The sequence below is a fragment of the Dendropsophus ebraccatus genome, chromosome 13 (genome assembly GCF_027789765.1).
Source record: "Dendropsophus ebraccatus isolate aDenEbr1 chromosome 13, aDenEbr1.pat, whole genome shotgun sequence".
Classification (NCBI taxonomy): domain Eukaryota; kingdom Metazoa; phylum Chordata; class Amphibia; order Anura; family Hylidae; genus Dendropsophus; species Dendropsophus ebraccatus.
This window is the reverse complement of record NC_091466.1, coordinates 48,827,316-48,846,182: the sequence shown is the minus strand read 5'-3', so window position 1 is coordinate 48,846,182 and position 18,867 is coordinate 48,827,316. Positions and strand designations below refer to the sequence as shown.

General features: G+C 44.8%; 2 protein-coding genes across 2 annotated transcripts in view; one reads left to right on the top strand and one right to left on the bottom strand.

Moving 5' to 3' along the window:
• Positions 1 to 3,515: 3,515 nt before the first annotated feature.
• On the bottom strand, positions 3,516 to 14,816 carry L3HYPDH (trans-L-3-hydroxyproline dehydratase). Its single transcript, XM_069951420.1, has 5 exons — positions 14,146 to 14,816; positions 11,000 to 11,169; positions 10,710 to 10,832; positions 5,902 to 6,039; positions 3,516 to 4,092 (listed from the first exon to the last, which is right to left on the bottom strand). The coding sequence occupies exons 1-5, from the start codon at positions 14,627 to 14,629 to the stop codon at positions 3,967 to 3,969; spliced, it is 1,041 nt and encodes a 346-aa protein (XP_069807521.1). The 5' UTR covers positions 14,630 to 14,816; the 3' UTR covers positions 3,516 to 3,966.
• Positions 14,575 to 18,867, top strand: part of JKAMP (JNK1/MAPK8 associated membrane protein) — an 11,449-nt gene continuing 7,156 nt past the window's right edge. The window contains exons 1-3 of the mRNA XM_069951421.1: positions 14,575 to 14,966; positions 16,848 to 16,939; positions 18,478 to 18,632. Of these exons, the coding sequence (XP_069807522.1) occupies positions 14,963 to 14,966; positions 16,848 to 16,939; positions 18,478 to 18,632 (251 nt within the window). The 5' untranslated portion in view covers positions 14,575 to 14,962. The remainder of the gene's footprint in view (positions 14,967 to 16,847; positions 16,940 to 18,477; positions 18,633 to 18,867) is intronic.

The window sequence follows — 18,867 nt, the reverse complement described above, 5'->3', positions numbered from 1 at the left end:
CAGTACACTACACAAAAATATTTTTCACCCCAAAAATCCTGAAAGAAGAAATAAAACGGGACTGGTTAAAGTGACTGTACCAGCAGGCCCGGACTGAAGCACTGGAGGCGGGCCGACCCACCCCCAATGGGAGAAAAACCCCACCCCTCTATGATACAGCTCCATTGATTCTAATGCTACAGAAATATGGCAGCACATGTGAAGACAAAATTACATGATTGCATCAGATAGAGTATCACTGGATAAATGTGACCCCCCCCCATTACCATTTGTTGTAGGTGCCTAACCAGAATCAAATCACCTCTTTGCTAAGTAAGGGCCAATTCACACAGAGCAAAAGCTGCAGAATTTCTGCCTGCCTCAGTCTTACACAGTGGGAGAGATTTATCAAACATTGTGTAAAGTGAAACTGACTCAGTTGCCCCTAGCAACCAATCAGATTCCAATTTTCATTTTCCAAACAGTTTGTGAGGAATGAAAGGTGGAATCTGATTGGTTGCTAGGGGCAACTGAGACAGTTTTATTTTACACCAGTTGGATAAATCTCCCCCAGTGTGTTTATGGGAGGAATAGCACGCTAGCCCTCCCATAGAGAGACTGTGTGAGACTGAGGCAGGTGGAATTCCATCGCTTCTGATCCGTGTGAACTGGTCCTAAAGAGAGAAACCACACACTGATGAATAATATTTATTGTGCATGGTTACAACTCCTAGAGCCCTGCATGGTGCTATTTTTTGCCTATAACTTCTGTTGTTCTTTGGAAAACTAAAGAAGAAAATAGAGAGACAGCAAGTTAGCGTAACCTGCAACTGAGCCCCATCAGATATTTGAACCGGCAAAGACCTGGGCAGTCGTAGCCAAGCACTCCCTTGCCTTGGCTACCTTACAAAAAAAAACCACAACGACTTCGGGTTCATGTATGCAGAGCGCTCCAATCACTGCAGGGTGATGTAATACCTAGGGACAGTGTACAGATGTGATGATGTATACATGCCTATCATGTTTTAAAGTGACTGTACCACCAGGCGCAGACTGACTCACCCTTAGTGGGAGGAAACCCTAGCCCCTCTATGATAGGGTTCCATTGATTCTAATGGAACCCTATCATAGAGGGGCTGGAGTTTCTTCCTACTAAGGGTGGGTCGGCCCGCCTCCAGTGCTTCTGCCTCGGCCTGGTGGTACAGTCACTTTAAGCAATTGCCTAGATTTACTAAAACTGTCACATTTTTAGCCATTTCAAACGCTGGTGTCATACGTTTTTTGCCCCCATAGCGCTAGAATTCTGGTACATTTGTAACAGCAGGGCATTGTTTCAGAGCTATGCAGTTCTCAATATATTTAGATGGTGAGGGGGAAGACATATGCCTAGAGGCTTGTGCCCCTGACACTTTTTTTTTTGGGAAGCAAGGAACACTACTGGTGTTAGGGCTGATATTTCAGGGCAGAATTTTGCCTTAACTTGTGGTGTCTCTGACAAAGAAACGTGCACTTGTCAAGTCTGGAAAATTATACAGCTTAAAGTGACTGTACCACCAGGCCCAGGCTGAAGCACTGGATGAGGGCCGACCCACTCCCAGTGGGAAGAAACTCCAGCCCCTCCATGACGTGACTATTAGAATCAATGGAACCCTATCATAGAGGGGCTGGGGTTTCCTCCCAGTAAGGGTGGGTCGGCCCGCCTCCAGTGCTTCAGCCTGGGCCTGGTGATACAGTCACTTTATGACTTGTGAACGTCTCTATATATGAGGCACAGCTATGGAAAATGCTAATTTTTTTGCTATAATAATCACACAGCTGTATGTACATTTAGAAAACGTTCAGCTGGTTTCACCACCAATAAAACAAAAACAGCAACAGTATGGCATAACACACACACAAAATATCTGTTACATCTCAGAAATAAAAAAAGTTATAGGAACAAACTTCTATATTGTAACCTGCACTTTATACAAGACATATAAAATTTTAATTTACCCATAGCAATACGTTTTCTAGGTAAGCAAATGTAGCAGCAAGATTGCCCCAGAAATTCCCTCCTCGTGTACTGCAGCCATTATGCAGCCACACAGGTGTCTGGAGCATGGACAGTATATAAAGCAGCACTAAAGGTAAAGGAATATAAATGTAAGCACTTACCTAAAACAAGAAGCGAGGTGCTTGGGAGAATATCACTCAGTCCTTGAGATACTGAGGTCTGCTCCATTTTGTTACACAGGTATGTTGGGACTGAGCTGAGTAATGATAGCAGGTGCTGCCAGCCCCCCACCCGCTCAGACCCACCCGTCTGCTCTCAGGAGTAGGAAGTGCAGGAGCTGATCACATTCAATTAAAGGCAAACTACTTTTCACTCAAGGCAGTTTGTTTTGTGGGTTGTTTTTTTTTTTAAATAAAAATGCACCACATTAGGGTATTTTATGTGTGTGGTCTATTGCTGCAGAGTAAGTAATATATAAATGTCTGAAGTGAAATTTATTAATAGGCCTATGGAGCCTGAGGCTTGTTGCTGCATACTACTTTTTAAAGAATTTTTCGCAAAACTTTGTGCAAATTAAAAAATAATTTCTTGCCTGTATCTAAATAACTCACAGCACATTTGTTTTACACCAGGAAATACCCCACAGCTTGTATGAAGTCGGTCTAGGTTCACACTTTGTTTTTTGCTGGCAGTTTAATTTGTACGTTTAAAGCTATGTTCAGACACCGTATTTTAACGGCAAATAGTTATTTCATATCACTTATTATACAAATTTTGGCGGTGTGTGAATATAGCCTAAAGAAAAGCGACAGATGCTGGTGTATGCCACACTGCACAATCCGTTTTCCACTAACATTATAAAAAAAAAAAAAATAACAGATTGAAACAGAATTTTTTTTTTTACTTACATGGAAATGTGGTTGACCATGTTTTTGTGTTAAAAATTAAATTTAAATGTACTGAGGCTGAAACAGTAAAACAGATTGGAAAATGCAAAGTGAACTTAGCCAAGGGACAATTATTGCAAAAAATATGGAAAAGTTGCACATAGTAAGCCAGCTTTACATGATGCCTACAAGCCGTTGTCAGCGTGTTGCAACTTTTTCCCAAAAATTGGTCTATATGGTTCATGAATTTCATCCTCTATGCCAACATTCTAGCTGAATAGGGGTATGTGCACACTATGGAATCTGCACGGATAACTCCCAGAGGATTCCGTGCATGCTACCTCTTTCTACCAAACAGTCGATATCAGTCAATGTGAAGTGTCGGCTCGCCTGCTGTTGTGAAACTACAAGTCCCATTAAGCCCAGACAGCCAAAGCCATGTGATTAGATGTCCAGGCACCATGGGAAATGTAGTTTTGCAACAACTGGAATTCTGGGTCTTTATAGTCCTATATTGTATGTATTAACATGCAATATGACCCCTCCATAATAACCCCTTTAAGGTGATCCTAAAGAGACACTATTATATATATGCCCACATAACATTACAATTTATAAGTATGTGTTCAAAAATAAAGCAGGAGAGGTAGGCTAGGTTATATTTATTATATTTATACACAATAAAAAATGAATTTTATTAAAAGAACTGGAATACAGAGGTTTATTCGGCTGGAAAAAGGATCCAGGGGTTATGCCATAAATGTTCATGATGACAATATCTCTTTCAGAAGTGCAAGTGCAGAATTTTTGTAAAAAGAAAATAATTGAAATGAGATTAGTAGTAATAAAATATACAATATAGATGAATTCAGAGACAACTGATTACAGGAAATGTTAGCAGCACAGACATGCTATTAAAAATTGCTGGTATTCTACATAAAATGCTGTTTACTAAACTTACCATGCAGGTATGTTATTTTACAGGGCATCTACCAAGGTAAAGTCCAGGGGGGGCACATGCCCACTTCTTAGCAGACTTTACTCTTGTAGCGCTCAGTCTAGGTACAGATGACAATTTGCCTATCAAAGTAATAGTGTGGTTTGTTATTTCAACATAAATCCGTCCTTCAGAGGGTCATCGCTCTCCAGAGTAAAGCTTGCTGTGCCGCTGTAGTGAGCCTGACCAGACACCTCCACTATAACCGCTTTGTGGTCACCACACACAGTCTCCTGGAGAAGACAAAGGATATGTTACGGTTATGTTGCCTGTCAGGTGAAGGGGACACAGACATTAAAAGAACACGCTATTTTTTTAGGGAATTTCAGCTTAAGGGTACGTTCACACTTACCGGATCCGCAGCAGATTTCATTTAAATAACTGAACACAGCATCAAATCTGCACCATCAAATCTGCTGCAGATCCTGTAGGTGTGAACGCACCCTAAAAGTAGGGGGATCTGGTGCGAAGGGCTGAAGTGCAGAAGCCAAAAACACATACATGTAAGGCCTAGTCTAAGCCTTTCTGTGCTGCAGCATGCCTCTATCATTTGCATTCCTGCAGCACAAAAAGGGTTAAAGCACAAGGATTACCATTTGTGTCTCCTTCTCCGATGACCTCCAGTCTGGAGTTCCGCACATTTTCTTTTAGGAAAGCTTTACACGTATCATATCGCAGCAGATTTGACTAAATGAATGGACAAAGCATTAAATCCGCACTGTCAAATCGGATCCGCGGCAGATTTGATGCTGTGTTCATTCATTTAGTCAAACCTGCTACAGATCCGCTGCTATACGGTATGTGTGAAGCTACCCTGACTTGCGGGCAGCTGGAGAACAGAGGTCATCAGTGCTTAAGCAGATAAGAGTAATGTTCTGCTGTTAACCCTTTCTATGCTGCAGTATGAGTAATTAAGCATGGTACTCACTGCAGCACAGAAAGGGTTAACGAGGCATCACAATTGTTTCATCTGCTCCTGCACTGACTACTTCCATTTTCAGGCTGTGTGCAAGTTAAAATAAAAAAAAAAATAAAAAAATGTGCGGGACTACAGAGTGGAGGTCAAGATAGTAGGAGTTGAAGACACAAATGTAATGCCTGTGCTTTAACCCTTTCTGTGCTGCCGCATTTAAGGGTTACAGAGCTTAATTACTTATGCTGCAGCACAGAAAGCGCAGGAGAAAAAGTACAGCCAAAGGTGCCTATCTCCTTAGGTCTTTAACTGTAAGAGTTTCTGAGGAGCCCCATAGTTACATACAGTCCACTAGCAGAGTGGGGAGAGCCATTGACTCCCATCCTGCTAGTCACTCTTGTGGCTGCAGGCAGCGTTCTGCCTCTGGTGTCAAGAGGCCGCTGTCTTTCTTTTTTACAATGGGGGAGAAAGGATTACCTACAGGGGAGATAGAAAAAAAAAATAGGTACATTTTTTGGGGGGGACCTTGTCCCAATATGGATTGAACCTTTCAACAGTTTCCATCTTTTATAATCTGTATATAGTTCATCGGTGATAGTATGTTCAAATGTTCTGGGTACAAAAGAACAGTAGGGCACTCAATACTTCTTTTTATTAACCATCTCTAAAACTTGGTGGAGCACCCACTAAACCACATTTCTATTAAATAACTTATAATGAAGCAAGACAAAGGCTGGGTTCACACTACGTTTTTTTTCAAAAAACGGATGCTTGTGTGCATCCGTTTTTCCATTGACTTCCATTGTTTGTGTACGCTAAAAAAATGGATCTGTTTGATTAGGTTTTTTTTATAATGGAAGTCAATGGAAAAACGGATGCACACAGTTGCATCGGTTTTTTTCAACAGTTTTTTTTTGCAAAAAACGGATTGCAAAAACGTAGTGTGAACCCAGCCAAAGATCATGGGGAGACGAGAATCAGCATTTCTAATAGTCTCAATTCTGGGTGAGGTCCAAAAAAAGCTTCAACAGTCTCAGCTGAGAATTAAGGATGGCTGCCACAATATAGTAGACATAGATATGTTCTAGACACATAGCCTGGCTTGATATACAGACTTTTCTTAAAATACCTTAACCGGTTTGCCCGTAAACAAGGAACCTGTGGCCCCACTCTTGAAGGTCCTAGTCTGCTCCAGCTGTATTAAGCCTTTGTGGTACTGTAGAGCGATACGAGCTGTGACTCCAGAACCAGTTGGACTGCGATCAACCTGATAATAATGGAAACATTATCAGTATTATTTCTTTTCAAGGGATTTTCGGGGACAATTTTTAATAATTGAGTCTGGGTGCTGCTTCAGTCGCCTGCTACTACTGTTCCTATCTAGTTCCTGATGCTCCTCCCTTCTTTCTGCGACGTCCCAGGTATGTTAGTGCTATAGCCAGTGATTGGCTGAACAGGCAGATTGTAAACAAACAGAACATGACAGGAAGATTATTTTTCCAGGTCCAGGATCGGCTCCACACACTGTATGTGTGCATCAATCTGCATCAATGGTGCCGGCATGGGATTTCAGCATCCTAAAGGAGTTGTCCAGGCTTAGAAAAACACGGCCACTTTCTTCCGGAAACAGCAGGACTCTTGTCTCCAGCTTGAGTGTAATTTTGCAGCTCAGTTCAATTGAAGTAAATGAAGCTGAACTACAATACCACAACCAACCTGGGAACAGGTGGGGTGCTGTGTTTGCAAGAAAGTAACCATGCTTTTTTCTAACCATGTCTAACCCTTTAAGGAGTTCTCTAGAAGAATGTGAAAAATTTCACAAACATTTACACATATATTTATACATATATTAAAACCAAGAAGAAAAAAAAAACACTGGTTGAAAGAACACCATACCTAAAGCACAATGTTTTTGAAAAAAAATGCTACTAGTCTGAGCTGAGGTTAATAGAATTCAGCATATAGACAGGACATATATACTTATGACTATGGGAGAGTGTTGAGAGCATGCTCTGTGACCTGTGCAGTGAGTGGGAGCCTCCCTAGTAGAGGGAAACTGTGTTGGAGTGTCAGGTGGGGGACTAAAGGACTGGGACCTGTGTTACATACTGTCATCCATATGTACTTGTCTATCTATATGTGATTCTTATCAGCGTACTGTAGCAACTGGCACTGGCACTTTATTATGCACGTTATGCTGGATGAATTATAATATATATTTTATAATATTATGTATATGGATGCACTGGCACTTTAAACAACTTGTCCCAGCAACTTGGTCTCCCACCTCCCCAGGTCTTGTTTTTTTCTGTGATTTATTTAATAAACATTCATTTTGTTAACATATGTTTGATTTTATTCAATTGGGGTTCCCCATATGAGTTTTCGGTGTAGTAAAGAACCATACTAGTCACAGGCAGCTCGCTGCCCAGATAACTAGTTGTCCCCCTCTCCCGTCCTTGTGAGCTGGAATTAAAGGGGTAATGCAGTGTTTTAAAAAATTTTCACTAAATAACACAAATTACAAAGTTATACAACTTTGTAATGTATGTTATGTATGTGAATGGCCCCCTTCCCCGTGTCCCCCCCCACCCAAGCTAGACCCGGAAGTGTGATGCACTATACTCACCTGATTCGTGTCGACCCCCGTCCGCCATCTTGGGACACTCCACTCCAGCCGCCCCCCCCCCCCCCATGCCGCGTCAACAGCTGATCAGGCCGGACTCCCGAAGATAACATTGTCCCAAGATGGAGGACGGGGGTCGACACGAATCAGGTGAGTATAGTGCATCACACTTCCGGGTCTGGTGTGGGTGGGGGGAACACGGGGAAGGGGGCCATTCACTAACATAACATACATTACAAAGTTGTATAACTTTGTAATGTGTGTTATTTAGTAAATAATTTTGAAACGCCGCACTACCCCTTTAACCCCTTAGTGCTGCAGCTAGTTTGGGCCTTAATGACCAGGCTAATTTTTCAAAATCTGACCTGTCTCACTTTATGCTCTTATAGCTCAGTGATGCTTTAACATATGCTAGCGATTCTGAGATTGTTTTTTCGTCACATATGGCACTTTATGTTAGTGGCAAAATTTGGTCACTACTTTGTGTGTTTTTTGTGAAAAACATCAAAATATCATGAAAAATTAAAAAAATTTGCATTTTATGAACGTCGTAGCACATAAATTAGTTACTAAGTCACATTACCAATATGTCTTCTTTATTCTGGCATAATTTGGTAAACATATTTTACTTTTTTAGGGTGTTATGGGGCTTAGAAATTTATCAGCAAATTATCACATTTTCGTGAAAGTTTCCAAAACTGATTTTTTTTAGGGACCAGTTCTTTTTTTAAATGGATTTAGAAGTCTGGTATCCTGAAAACCCCCATAAGTGACCCCATTTTGGAAACTAAACACCTTAAAGAATTAATCTAGGGGTATAATGAGCATTTTAACCCTACAGGGGCTGGAGGAAAGTATTCACAATTAGGCAGTAAAAAAATGGAAAATTAAAATTTTCCAATAATATATACGTTTAGATTGAAGTTTCTCATTTTCAAAAGGAACATGAGAGAAAAAGCACCCCAAAATTTGTAATGCAGGTTCTCTTGAGTACAACGGTACCCCATATGTGGGCGTAAAACAACTGTATGGGCACACAGCAGGGCTCAGAAGGAAGGGAGCGCCAATTAGCTTTTCCAATGCAAATTTTGCTGAAGAAGTTTCTGAGCGCCAGGTGCGTTTGCAGCGCCCCTGTAGTGTCAGCAGAGAGAAAACCCCCCATAAGTCACCCCATTTTGGAAAGTGCACCCCTCAAAGAATTCATCTTGGGGTGTGGTGACCATTTTTACCCCACAGGTATTAGAGGAAAGTATTCAAAATTGGCCAGTAAAAATGAAAAATTCGAATTTTTCCAATAATATGTTGGTTTAGTTTAAAATTTCTCAATTTGACAAGGAACAGGAGAGAAAACGTACCCAAAAATCTGTAACGCAGGTTCACCTGAGTACAACGGTACCCCATATGTGGGCATAAACCACTGTATGGGCACACAGCAGGGCTCAGAAGGGAAGGAGCGCCAATTTACTGGAGCAAAACCGCAGCTAGTAATGGTTATTAGAATAGCGCAGTTACTAAAATAAAATAAAAAAAATGAGATTACAGGTAATGTGGGGTGGTTACGGACAGCCTGGGGTGGTTACGGGCAACGTGGGCTGGTCACGGGCAACCTGCTGTGCTTACAGACAATCTGGGGTGGTTACGGGCAACCTGCAGTGCTTACAGACAATCTGGGGTGGTTACGGGCAACCTGCTGTGCTTACAGACAATCTGGGGTGGTTACGGGCAACCTGCTGTGCTTACAGACAATCTGGGGTGGATACGGGCAACGTGGGCTGGTCACGGGCAACCTGCAGTGCTTACGGACAATCTGGGGTGGTTACGGGAAACGTGGGGTGGTTACGGGCAACCTGCAGTGCTTACAGACAATCTGGGGTGGTTACGGGCAACGTGGGGTGGTTACGGATAAACTGAAGTTCTTATAGGCAATCTGGGGTGGATACCTGTAATCTGGCATGGGCACCGCAATCTGGAGGGGGTCATTGGCAATTTGGGGTGGTCAGAGGCGCTGTGGCGTGGTCAGAGGCAACGTGCGGTGGTTACGTGCAATCTGGGGGGGGGTTACATGTAATCTGGCGTGATTACGGGGAACCTGGGGGGGTTATGTGCAACCTGGAAGGGTTACAGACAATCTGGGATTGTTACTGATAAACTGAAGTGCTTATAGGTAATCTGGGGTGAGTACATGTAATTTGGGGTTGTTACGGGCAATCTGGAGGGGGTCACTGGCAATTTGGGGTGGTTACGGGCAATCTGGGGGGGGGGGTAGGGGTAATTTGGGAGTAAACTGCAATTATTACTATAATAAAAAGTGTGTGTTTTATTTTTTTGTATGTTTGTCACTTTTTGTACTTTATACATTCATTTTCACTGTATTACTATGATTACTGTGATATTTTCTATCACAGTAATCATAGTTCAGTGACAGAGACCAAATTGGTCTCTGTCACTTTAAATTTTCAGAGTTGGCTGGTTGTGGAGCGCATGCGCACTTCATAACCAGCCGGGACGCCGAAGAGGAAGGAGCTCCAGGATCAGGTAACGTATAAGGGGAAGGGGGGGTGACATCACTTTTTATCCCCTGTCACCAATCATTCATGGTGACAGGGGATAACAAGTTCCGGGAGCACATGGTACAAGCGATCAGCGGTATATAGTATATACCGCTGATCGCTTGTTCCGGGACCCCACAGGGGGGGTCCCCGATGACTGCCCCATGCTCTCCGCTACCTCCGGTGGCGGAGAGCATGGGGCTTTCATTCATTTTAACTTTTCCATCGCTGTGAACAGACATTAGTCGGTTCACAGCGATGGCGGCGGCCATCTTGGAAATGATGGCCGCCGGGGGAGGGGGGTTAGTGATCGCCCTACTAGTGGGGGCTGATCTGAGGTCTGGGGGACACTTATTTTATCTCCCCCCGCCGTAGATTCACGGCGGGGGGAGATGAAAGGCGGCGGCACCGGTAATCCCCTTTACCAACTGCCACCGCTATAACGTGAATATCGGCGATCGTCGGTTGGGGGGGGGGGGGGGGCGGGACGGACCCCACACACTGCCCCAATCCCTCAGCTACCTCCGCAACCTTATTCTCTGCCATCGCTGTAAAAAGCTGATGGCAGCAGAATAAGGACCCTTAGTGACCGCCGTAAAAAGCCGTATCGGCGGTCACTAAGGGGTTAAACTCCTTTTTCCCCCCATGTAAAGCTACTGTGTCTGGTAGCCTCGGGGAGCTGCACAGTAGATATATACTGTGCAGCTGGGAACCATGTCAGCACAATCATAGCGATAAGTTCCCTTTAATAACTGATACTACCTGGGAATCTGCAAACACACAGATATTGGCTGTGGCTTCTTCGCTATACGCGTCCTTTCCATCCGTTATTATAGTGCCATATAGGAAAGCCAGGTCCTCGCTGTCCGGATGGCTGATTTTAACCTATAAAACAGTTCATGACTCCGGGTTATTGACAATGGCGGCAGAGAGGAGACTTTGTATTACTGTTATTAGTCGGAAGGGGTAATATTAGTCTTATAAGTCCAGGACACAGAGCAGCCTGGTGCAGTGGACAGGACACAGCAGTAGGGGGAGGTAGTGTACGCTACCTGTGCCTTTACAGCCTCTGATACAGCCGCTGCGGCATCTACAAGTTCTCTCGTCCTTGAAGAGCAAACGTCCAGTCCAAACCGGTCTGCACTAACAAAGGCGTAGAAAGCGCCTCCGTATGCAATATCCACTACTACCTTGCCATAGCCGGGCACGTCAACTGTGACATCTGGATATATAAAACACCAGGAGAGCACATTTACAATAGATGTGGACACGTTCCAGATGGTGCACATCAACAGTTACCAAGTGTTTATAGTGAGAGTAACACAGCTATTCACCAGTGTGGGGTTTGGTGCAGCTACTACAAAGGAGCTATATAGCACTCTGCATGTCATACCTGGACACGGACTATAAGATACAAACAGGTACTATATGGAGCACACTATGGTACTACACAGGACTAATACAGTACATATTACATGTACACAGAGTGATGGTAGGCGCTATAAGATGCAAACAGGTACTATATGGAGCACACTATGGTACTATATAGCATTGATACTGTACAGCTGTAGTGAAGTACAGTAGACGTTATTACCTGAGCACAGGGTGCAGTATAGGATACAGTCAGATATTATGTGGTGCAGTCTCAGGTACAGTACTAGACAGGTATAATATGTTAGGGTATGTGCACACTACAGAATTCATGTGGACAACTTTTAGAGGATTCTGTCGACCCTTGCCCATATCTCCCCACACCTGTGCACTCACGCTTGAAGTTCCACCAGTCCCATAGGCTCCATTCTATGGGCAGGCAGATTCCACCGTCCGCCCAAAGAACTGTCAGGTCAATTCTTTGGGCAGACAGCGGAATCTGCCTGCGCATAGAATGGAGCCTATGGGACGGGCAGAGATGAAGCGGGAGCTCGGGAGTGGGGGCGGCAATCGACAGAATCCGCTGGAAGTTATTCACGTGAATTCTGTAGTGTGCACATACCCGTACAGTGGGTGTCATTACCTCTCCACTGGGTGCAGTCAGGTTGTATATGGTGCACCCTCAGATACTATACAGTGTAGTACAATAGGTGCCATTACCTGTGCAGTCAGGTAGTATATGGTGCACCCTCAGTGTAGTATAGCAGGTGCCATTACCTGTGCACTGGGTGCAGTCAGGTAGTATATGGTGCACCCTCAGAAACTATACAGTGTAGTACAATAGATGCCATTACCTATGCAGTCAGGTAGTATATGGTGCACCCTCAGATACTATACAGTGTAGTACAATAGATGCCATTACCTGTGCAGTCAGGTAGTATATGGTGCACCCTCAGTGTAGTATAGCAGGTGCCATTACCTGTGCACTGGGTGCAGTCAGGTAGTATATGGTGCACCCTCAGAAACTATACAGTGTAGTACAATAGATGCCATTACCTATGCAGTCAGGTAGTATATGGTGCACCCTCAGATACTATACAGGATAATACAATCGGTTATATTACCTGTGCACACGGTAAAACCAGGTAGTATAAGGTGCACCCTCAGGTACTATATCAGTGTAGTACAGTAGGTCCCATTACCTGTGCACTGGGTGCAGTCAGGTAGTGTAAGGTGCACCCTCAGATACTATATCAGTGTAGTACAGTAGGTGCCATTACCTATGCACTGGGTGCAGTCAGGTAGTGTAAGGTGCACCCTCAGATACTATATCAGTGTAGTACAGTAGGTGCCATTACCTATGCACTGGGTGCAGTCAGGTAGTGTAAGGTGCACCCTCAGATACTATATCAGTGTAGTACAGTAGGTCCCATTACCTGTGCACAGGGTGCAGTCAGGTAGTGTAAGGTGCACCCTCAGATACTATATCAGTGTAGTACAGTAGGTCCCATTACCTGTGCACAGGGTGCAGTCAGGTAGTGTAAGGTGCACCCTCAGATACTATATCAGTGTAGTACAGTAGGTGCCATTACCTATGCACTGGGTGCAGTCAGGTAGTGTAAGGTGCACCCTCAGATACTATATCAGTGTAGTACAGTAGGTCCCATTACCTGTGCACAGGGTGCAGTCAGGTAGTGTAAGGTGCACCCTCAGATACTATATCAGTGTAGTACAGTAGGTCCCATTACCTGTGCACAGGGTGCAGTCAGGTAGTGTAAGGTGCACCCTCAGATACTATATCAGTGTAGTACAGTAGGTGCCATTACCTATGCACAGGGTGCAGTCAAGTAGTATATGGTGCATCCTCAGATACTATACAGGGTAATACAATAGGTTATATTACCTGTACACACGGTAAAACCAGGTAGTATAAGGTGCACCCTAAGGTACTATAGCAATGTAGTACAGCAGGTTACAATACCTGTGCACAGGGTGCAGGCAGGTAGTATATGCCCCCCCCCCCAGGTACTATACTGGTACAGTAGTAGTCCTCACCTGTGCACAGGGTGCAGTCAGGTAGTATATGGTCCCCCCCTCAGGTACTATAGGTGCAGTACAGTAGTAGTTCTTACCTGTGCACAGGGTGCAGGCAAGTAGTATATGGTGCAGTACAGTAGTAGTCCTTACCTGTGCACAGGGTGCAGGCAGGTAGTCTATGGACCCCTCCCCCATCAGGTACTATACTGGTACAGTAGTAGTCCTTACCTGTGCACAGGGTGAAGGCAGGCAGTATATGCCTCCCCCTCAGGTACTATAGGTACAGTACAGTAGTAGTCCTTACCTGTGCACAGGGTTCAGGCAGGTACTATAGGTGCAGTACAGTTGTAGTCCTTACCTGTGCACAGGGTGTGGGCAGGTACTATAGGTGCAGTACAGTAGTAGTCCTTACCTGTGCACAGGGTTCAGGCAGGTACTATAGGTGCAGTACAGTAGCAGTCCTTACCTGTGCTCAGGGTGCAGGCAGGTACTATAGGTGCAGTTCAGTAGTAGTCCTTACCTGTGCTCAGGGTGAAGACAGGTACTATAGGTGCAGTACAGTAGTAGTCCTTACCTGTGCTCAGGGTGAAGGCAGGTACTATAGGTGCAGTACAGTAGTAGTCTTTACCTGTGCTCAGGGTGAAGGCAGGTACTATAGGTGCAGTACAGTAGTAGTCCTTACCTGTGCTCAGGGTGAAGGCAGGTACTATAGGTGCAGTACAGTAGTAATCCTTACCTGTGCTCAGGGTGAAGGCAGGTACTATAGGTGCAGTACAGTAGTAGTCCTTACCTGTGCTCAGGGTGAAGGCAGGGACGCTGTGGAATCGCACGTTGCCGCTGCGGCCGCCGCTGTAGGACACATAGGCGCGGACCAGTCCGCAGGGGCAGTGTATAGTGACCGGGGTCTCCGGCCCCTGCGGATCCACCAGCCCATAATCCAGAGCGAAGCGCCCCAGGGCGATGACCCCGTGGCCGCACATGGTGCTGTACCCGGCGTTGTGCATGAAGAGCACCCCGAGCTGCGCCTCCGCCTCCTCGCTGGGCACCAGCAGCGCCCCGTACATGTCCCGGTGCCCGCGGGGTTCCAGCATCACTGCCCGGCGCACCCAGTCCATGTTCTCCCGCACCCAGCGCCTCTTTTCCAGCAGCGTGTTCCCGCTCGGTACCGGGGCCCCGCTCAGCACGATCCGCAGGGGCTCCCCGCCTGTGTGCATATCCACCACGGACAGCACCGGGCCGTCATTGGGGGGTAAGCGAAACTTCAGAGCAGACATGACTAAAGCGCAGCCTCAACTGTGGGCAACACTACACGTCTGCCAACCAGGCGGCCATGTTTGTTGTGGGAAAACCGCTTAACAAAATACCTCGCCAGATACAACCTCCTTACTTCCCGTCATAAAAGCCCTTTATAAGGTAACTCGCGAATTCCGCTTTTTCTATGACAGCGGTTGTGTACAAACATTGCCCACAGTAAAGATGGCGGCCGCGTCTTCTTGCTTCTCAAGATCCCTCGAGCGACGTAAGGAGTGACGTCACGACATCCGCAGAGCCAGACCCGGAAGTGTTGGTTATGTCTGCAGGCTGGAGATCCCTGACCCTGGATCCTGATGGGTAAGTCATTAATATTCCGCTTCTTATAAGGAATACGTCCGTCTGCCTGCACACGGACCCTTAGAGGGCACGGTCAGCCATAGCAGGGTAATGGTCATTGGATCCCTACTCATAGCCATCCCATATCAATCTGCCTGTAATCAGATTATAATCCCTCTCCAATCATATTCACTCCCCGTGTATAACACCCAGAGATGAGAGGTTGCCCATGGCAACCAATAAGATTTGACCTTTTATTAATAACACGCACAGTAAGCTGCAATCTGGTTGCTATGGGCAACTGCTCTGCCCCTTGTATACACTGGCCCTTCACGTCTTAAAGGGGTTTTAGACAAAAAAAAGAAATCCATTCTGAAGACGCTCTAAAAGGGAAAATAAATCAGATTGTAATGTATTTTCCCATTACAACCCTGCACTGGCCCCCATACTGACTGATCACTCCGATGTTTAGATCTTGGAATAATAATGTGCCGTCTGGGATGACATCACATCATGTGATCACTGCGCCCAGTTGTTCCCTTTAATCGTTAAATGTTGTCTTAAGGATAGCACCAGTGATAGGGCATGTGGGCACCTTACTTAGGACCCCCTCTAGGAGGAAAAGCAGTGACCTGCTAGCTGAAATCAGCCATTGCCAGAACTACACATTGTCACCATGGCTCTAAGCTTAAAGGGTTTGTCTTGCCTGTGATATTTTTCAGGACTTTTAATTGATCTCCACAATAACAGTAAATGGAGACAGAACAGATGGTCCTGTACACTGTATAGTCACTGCTGGGTTACTCCAATTCATTTTAATTAGAGCTGAGCTGCAATAACCCAACATGACCACTACACATTGTATGGCGCTGCTCCCTCCCAGATCTACTGGTTATGGGCAGGGGCATGGCACTGGCAAACTGCTGAGATAGTGCCTAGTGTCAAACCCTCATATTCATATATTGATAGCCAATGCTAAAGATGGGTTGCCAATAAAATATTTCCGGAAAACCCCTTTCAAGAGAGGACCTGTAGCCACCCCCCCCCCCAAAGGTCAACATAATGCACCCACAGGCTGTGTTCACACAATGTAAGTTTAGTATTAATTACGGCCGTTGTTGCCAATTACATTGTGCTGCAAGTAGAGGGAATCCTGCCTGAAGCGTATACGCTCCGGCGGTGATTCCATTCGGCTGTACAAAAAACTGACATGTCCGTTTTCTGCGGCCGCTATTCATTGAATAGCGGCCACAGAAAACCTGTCAGCTCACACAATGGAGCGTGCGGCTGCATCTGAATTCAGCAGAAATGAAGATCATCCAGATCAATGATGATCTTCAGTAACACCGGCCGTTCTGTGACCAGGCTGGGTCACAGAACGGCTGGCGTTATACGTAGTGTGAACCTGGCCACAGACTGTATTACAGCCCCCATCATTCCTTCTCTATATGTTTTTTCCAAATTAAAACTTACCAGTTCCTTCTGGGGGCGACATGTTTTTTATTAAAGTGTAAGTCCAGTCCCTAAAGACCCCAATGTCCCTACCCCTAGTGCTACGTCTTGAGGACCTGCACCCATAATAAATAAATGAAGAAGCTTTGCAAATTTGTTCTTGATTTATCCTTGTACTTCTGTTTAGTGTATACAGCTCCAATGCATTTATGTGTCTCCATGGTAACAAAGTACAAAACAGCCTGTTCCCTACTTTAATGCATGGTCAGCAGGTAAGGAAGAAGAGACAACTAGCAGCAAGGACGTAGAGTTTATTTATAGTCCGTAACCATGGAGACACATAGCTCTGCACAGAATCTGTGAACACAACATTGTCTTTATTGGGAAAGATGTGCAGATCCAACACTAGATTCTCAGCAAATTGATATTATTAATATTTCTGATTTTCAGCTGTGGATACAGGAAAAACCTGCATTGGCCTTTACTGTGGAAAACCTGTTATTTTCTCAAATGGGTCAAATGAAACCCTTGGAGAATGTGGGGTGAGTTCTATCTCCTTTACATACTTATGGTACCATTGATGTTATCTGGACATGGATCAGTGCAATAGAAGCATTTAGGAGGTATAAGAGTAAGGCGGAACTGGCGGAATTCCGCCGCAGACGTGTCCATTCTTCAGCGCGGAGAGAGGAGGCGCGCGAGCCTCCCATAGACTGTCATTATGACAGGGAGGTTGGCGGGAGTCTGCCAGTTTTGCTCTGTGTGAATGGAGCCTACGGGCCCTATTCCATGGGACGATTATCGTTCGCATAATCGTTAACGATAAACGATTCAAACGACCAAAATAGTTCACCCATTTACATGGAAAGATAATCGTTTATGATCGTTCTTGCTGTCATCTTGTCGTCGCTATTGCGTTCGTCACTACTGCGAACGACATCTTATTCAATGCGAACGAGCAACGATAAAAATAGGTCCAGGTCTTATTAAACGATCAACGATTTCTCACTCGGTCGTTAGTCGTTAACTGCTAATCAAACAAATGATTATCGCTTAGATTAGAACGATTTAACGATAATTTGAACGATAATCGTCCCATGGAGTAGGGCCCTAAAGCTAGGTTCACACTGCATTTTTGCAATCCATTTTTTTTGCAATAAACGGATGGAAAACAGATGCAGTTGGGTGCATCTGTTTTGATCCGTTTTCCATTGACTTCCATTATAAAAAACGGATCAAAGCGCATCTGCTTTTTATAACATACACAAAAATAAGGTCAAGTACATTTTTGTGTACGTTAAAAAGATGAACGCGTTTTGATCCATTTTTTTAATAAAGGAAGTCAATGGAAAAACGGATCTAAATGGATGCACACAATTGCATCCGTTTTTCCATCCGTTTTCTGCAAAAACACAGTGTGATCCCAGCCTAAGCTGCCTATGCTAGATAATGGCTTTCCAGCCTTAGACTATTTTGGGTATGCCACATTAGGGCCCTTTCTATTAGACAAAGTTTAGAGTTGCCCTCTGGTTGATGTATTATGTGAATGTCCTCTTGACCTTACTAAATGCTGTGTAATACTTATCTTTTTCTATAAATAATAACATATGATCGGCCGACATCTCACCTAAGCTAGGGTTGTCTAAAACACAGTCCTTGGCAATCCTTAACAGGTGCAAATCAGATTTTTAGTGTCAAAGAGGCGTTCCCTTCTCATGTGATGTCACGGTTGCTCCCTACATCACTGACAGGGCACCCTGCCAGCGGTGGCCCATGTGGTTATTCCGTGCATGCACTGTCAGCATGGGTTGCCGCACAGACACATGTGTTCCAATCCATATTAATGGCACATGCATGAAACGCATGGATCACCGCTGACAAGCCCTGTGCTTCAGCAATATAGGGAGCAGTTGTAGCAGCACAGGGTCACAGGGTATGATGGGCACCAGGACACTTAGACCTATCAGGCACTGCACTTCTCTGGACATCAATAAGTTATGTACAGTACTTACAGTAACCTTCCAAATGGCATGCTATGACTGTGATGGTACTTATAAGACCTGTGTCTTATGTCTTTCAGGCATGTCCTCGAGGTCAGCGGGCCGATCCTTTCAGCATTTGCCGCCAGTGTACAGGGTCTCCTCTGCTTTATGACTGGCTGTATTTAGGATTTATGGGCATGCTTCCACTCATACTACACTGGTTCTTTATTGAGTGGTATTCTGGTAAAAAGAGGTAAGAGCTGTTACCTTACTTTTATACTCTGCATATTGAATGCTGTTCTTTAAAGCAGGCATGGGGAACCTTCGGCCCTCCAGCGGTTGCAAAACTACAATTCCCATCATGCCTGGACAGCCAGGCTTGATGGGAATTGTAGTTTTGCAACAGCTGGAGGGCCAAAGGTTCCCCATCTCTGCTTTAAAGGAAAGGATACCTCTCATTTTAAAGTGATACTGTCCCCTGTGATTGC

What these genes read in the sequence shown, in the direction of transcription:
- L3HYPDH (XM_069951420.1), bottom strand. Translation starts at nt 14,629, where the DNA reads ATGTCTGCTCTGAAGTTTCGCTTACCCCCCAATGACGGCCCGGTGCTG. An exon ending in TGCCTTCACCCTGAGCACAG is followed by an intron (nt 11,170 to 14,145) that starts GTAAGGACTACT and finishes TTATATATCCAG; the next exon opens with ATGTCACAGTTGACGTGCCC. An exon ending in CAGAGGCTGTAAAGGCACAG is followed by an intron (nt 10,833 to 10,999) that starts GTAGCGTACACT and finishes ACTGTTTTATAG; the next exon opens with GTTAAAATCAGCCATCCGGA.